The sequence below is a fragment of the Nansenia antarctica genome, assembly GCF_963989245.1.
Source record: "Nansenia antarctica genome assembly, chromosome: 7".
Lineage (NCBI taxonomy): Eukaryota > Metazoa > Chordata > Actinopteri > Argentiniformes > Microstomatidae > Nansenia > Nansenia antarctica.
The window spans coordinates 64,431,525-64,435,177 of record NC_137677.1 but is presented as its reverse complement, the minus strand read 5'-3'; the positions used below and the strand labels follow the sequence as shown (position 1 = coordinate 64,435,177).

Here is a 3,653-nt window from a genome sequence, read left to right as displayed (position 1 = left end):
GTCCTGTCCCCTGTCCCTGTCCCCTGTCCCTGTCTCTGTCCCTGTCTCTGTCTCTGTCCCTGTCCCTGTCCCTGTCTCTGTCCTCCTGTCCCTGTCTCTGTCTCTGTCCCTGTGCCTGTCCCTGTCCCTGTCTCTGTCCTCCTGTCCCTGTCTCTGTCTCTGTCCCTGTGCCTGTCCCTGTCCCTCCTGTCCATGTCCCTGTCCCTGTCTCTGTCTCTGTCTCTGTCTCTGTCTCTGTCCCTGTCTCTGTCTCTGTCTCTGTCCCTGTCTCTCTCCCTGTCCCTGTCCCTGTCTCTGTCTCTGTCTCTGTCTCTGTCCCTGTCCCTGTCTCTGTCCCTGTCCCTGTCCCTGTCTCTGTCTCTGTCTCTGTCCCTGTCTCTGTCCCTGTCTCTGTCCCTGTCCCTGTCTCTGTCCCTGTCTCTGTCCCTGTCTCTGTCCCTCCTGTCCCTGTCCCTGTCCTCCTGTCCCTGTCTCTGTCCCCTGTCCATGTCTCTGTCTCCTGTCTCCTGTCCCTGTCCCTGTCTCTGTCTCTGTCCCTGTCTCTGTCCCTGCTGTCCCTGTCCCCGTCTCTGTCCCTCCTGTCCATGTCTCTGTCTCCTGTCTCCTGTCCCTGTCTCTGTCCCTGTCTCTGTCCCTGTCTCTGTCCCTCCTGTCCCTGTCCTCCTGTCCCTGTCCCTGTCCCTGTCTCTGTCCCTCCTGTCCCTGTCCTCCTGTCCCTGTCCCTGTCCCTGTCTCTGTCCCTCCTGTCCCTGTCTCTGTCCCTGTCCTCCTGTCCTCCTGTCCCTGTCCCTGTCCCTGTCCCTGTCCCCTGTCCCCTGGCCCCTGTCCCATGTCCCTGTCCCCTGTCCCCTGTCCCCTGTCCCCTGTATATAGCATATAGTATATTAGCACAGCTGCTAACCATCACTACAGGTTCCAGATGACCAGGTGGAGAGAAAAGATCAAGGTTGTTTTCTTTGACATTTTTACAGGGTTTGTAAACAGTCTGCACTTATATAGCTGCTGCCTTTATCCAAAGCGCTTTACAACGGCCTCTCATTCACCCATTCACACACACATTCACACACCAATGGCGGAAAGCTACCATGCAAGGCGCCGGCCGGCCCGCTCACTGGGAGCAATTTGGGGTTCAGTGTCTTGCCCAAGGACACTTTGACATGTGGCCAGCCGGGGCTCGACTCGAACCGCCGATCTGCCGACCTTATGATCATTAGACGGCGGCTCTACCTCCTGCGCCACAGCCGTGTGTGCGTGTGTGCAAGTGTGTGTGTGTGTGTGCGTGTGTGTGTGTGTGTGCGTGTAGCGGCACTGCTGATCGGGGTGTTTCTGGTAAGACAGAAAATGTCACGGACATGTCACAACAAGGCTGGAAAAATCCAAATACAATCAGGCTATTCTGGGTTCTGATGTTTCTTCACTAGTCACAAACCATTAAAGGAGAGCTGCCTTACAAACGCTCTGACCTTTAGATGTGTCAGGAAGGAGATGGCTGAGGTCATAAGCTGTGAGTCATCCTGACCTCCCCTTTAACACCGCCGGGTGATGGATTCTGAAAAGTTTGTTGACATTATGACAACATTATGGATCACGGTGTCTATCTTTGTGTTTGGCTGAATATGGTTGATGGATTAGCATTTTTTCCTTTTGTTCCTTTTGTGTGTGTGCGTGTGTGTGTGTGTGTGTGTGTGCGCGTGTGTGTGTGTGTGTGTGTGTGTGTGTGTGCAGCATGCTCAATGTGGTCTGGACCTCAGACACGTGACAGTGATTGAGCTGGTGGGGGTCTACCCTGCTCAGATCGGACGCATTCGACACAGACTCATCCCCCCAGGGCTGGCCCTGCAAATCAGGTACACACACACACACACACACACACACACAGCACCATGTACATTAAACAAAGCCAGACTAGCCATAACCGTTATGTTAATGTGTGTTGCCTAGGTTACAGCTTCAGATTTCCCTCAATTCCTTCAACCTGCTGCTGATCGACAAGCAGGGCATGGACAAGGAGCGCTACACATACCCGATCACCTCGGCCGAGATCTTCACCACCATCGACACCTTCCCTCTCCGCACGGACGAGATGCTGCAGCAGAAGGAGGCCGGCCAGACCTGCCAGTCCTAAAACACCCCGACACACACCTCTGTCATCCCCATGTACCCCCCCCCCCCCCGCCCCGCCAGCCCCTCAACACCCACCCACCCCACCCCTGACAACTCGTGACGTTAGAATTATAAGGTTCTATCTCCATTTTTGTTATTTTGTTATTATTTTTTTACATAATCTGATCCATTAGGTGTTTATTAATGCCTGTGTGGTGTTATTTTTTAAATGTTGACATTTTTGAGTTAGTAATTCATAAAATACAAAGGTTCCATCTCACAAAACACAATGGAATGTAAAAACTTTGACGCTCAATATCTCTGAACTACCCTAAACGGAGATAGAACCTTATCATTCTAAACGGAGATAGAACCTTATCATTCTAAACGGAGATAGAACCTTATCATTCTAAGATCACGAACTCCCAAGCACCTACACCCACCCACCCACAATAACCCCCTTGATCATTGAGTTCAAATCCAATTCTAGGATTCTAGAATTTTAGGATTTTAGGATTGGAACACTTTGGACATTGGAGCTGTGGTAGTACTGGGACAATCCTAGTGACACAATCATATTGATTCTTTTACTCTTCGTTTTGTATGTGTTTTTTTTAAAAGCTGGAACACAGTGTACTATTATGATATTTTTTAATAATTATTTTCTCTTTTTTTTTTAGATATGAAACTGGAAAAATCATTCAGCTGGTTTATATTTATGTTTCTCTTATTCTTATTATAGCAGTGTATTCAGACACTCTGGAGTGTGTGTGTGTGTGTGTGTGTGTGCTTGTGTGTGTTTGTGTGTGTATGTGATGATGTCTGAAGCAGTGATACTGGTCCATCAGTACACTGTCTGTTGTGTTTGAATTCACACAGTGATTAAATCTTCTTATATAGAGAGTGGCTTGTGGCTTGTGTTGTTAAGTATGAGAGGTATGATGTGTCAATCCAGTTGGCCTGTTCCAATCAGCTACAGTAGAAAATATGTCATACTCAACTTCAGTCGAGTGTGCATGCTGCAAATTTACACACACACACACACACACACACACACACACACACACACAGAATCAACATTTAGTATACACAAATCTTTACATTTTCTACAGAGAAACAGCAAGTTTGTTTGTTTTGTACTCAACAAACGTGAAAAAAATCAATCTGAGGTAAGATATGTGTGGTTTATTTCTTTCAAAATATTCTGGTAACACAATTCAAACAAAAAGAAGAATTTAATTACAGTCACCTTGCCATGACTTCATGATAACAGGCTCGTTGTTTTCAAATCAAACGGTATCGGTTTGGAACGAGAGGACATTAAACAGAGACAGAACATGCTGTTAAAACGACTAGCGTTTCTTCACTAGCAGGGCAGTAGTACACACAACTCTCATCTATACAGTAAATGCTTCTATTTCCTATTGTTATTATTCTGTACTTTTGAATGGTTTGTTTCCCCCTGGACATTCAGAGCATGGACAATCCAACCAGGCTGAGGTGAGGGCAGACTTGGCATTCCACATAAAGAATGTCACAACAAGGAGGAT

The 3,653-nt window shown here is 47.6% G+C and overlaps 1 protein-coding gene across 1 annotated transcript in view; it reads left to right on the top strand.

Annotated features, from left to right (window-relative positions):
* The window catches only part of srpx (sushi-repeat containing protein X-linked), a gene marked incomplete at its 3' end in the record, with an annotated part of 20,991 nt that extends 18,866 nt beyond the window's left edge, over positions 1 to 2,125 (top strand). The window contains exons 9-10 of the mRNA XM_080535768.1: positions 1,726 to 1,847; positions 1,942 to 2,125. Of these exons, the coding sequence (XP_080391894.1) occupies positions 1,726 to 1,847; positions 1,942 to 2,125 (306 nt within the window). The remainder of the gene's footprint in view (positions 1 to 1,725; positions 1,848 to 1,941) is intronic.
* Positions 2,126 to 3,653: the final 1,528 nt, after the last annotated feature.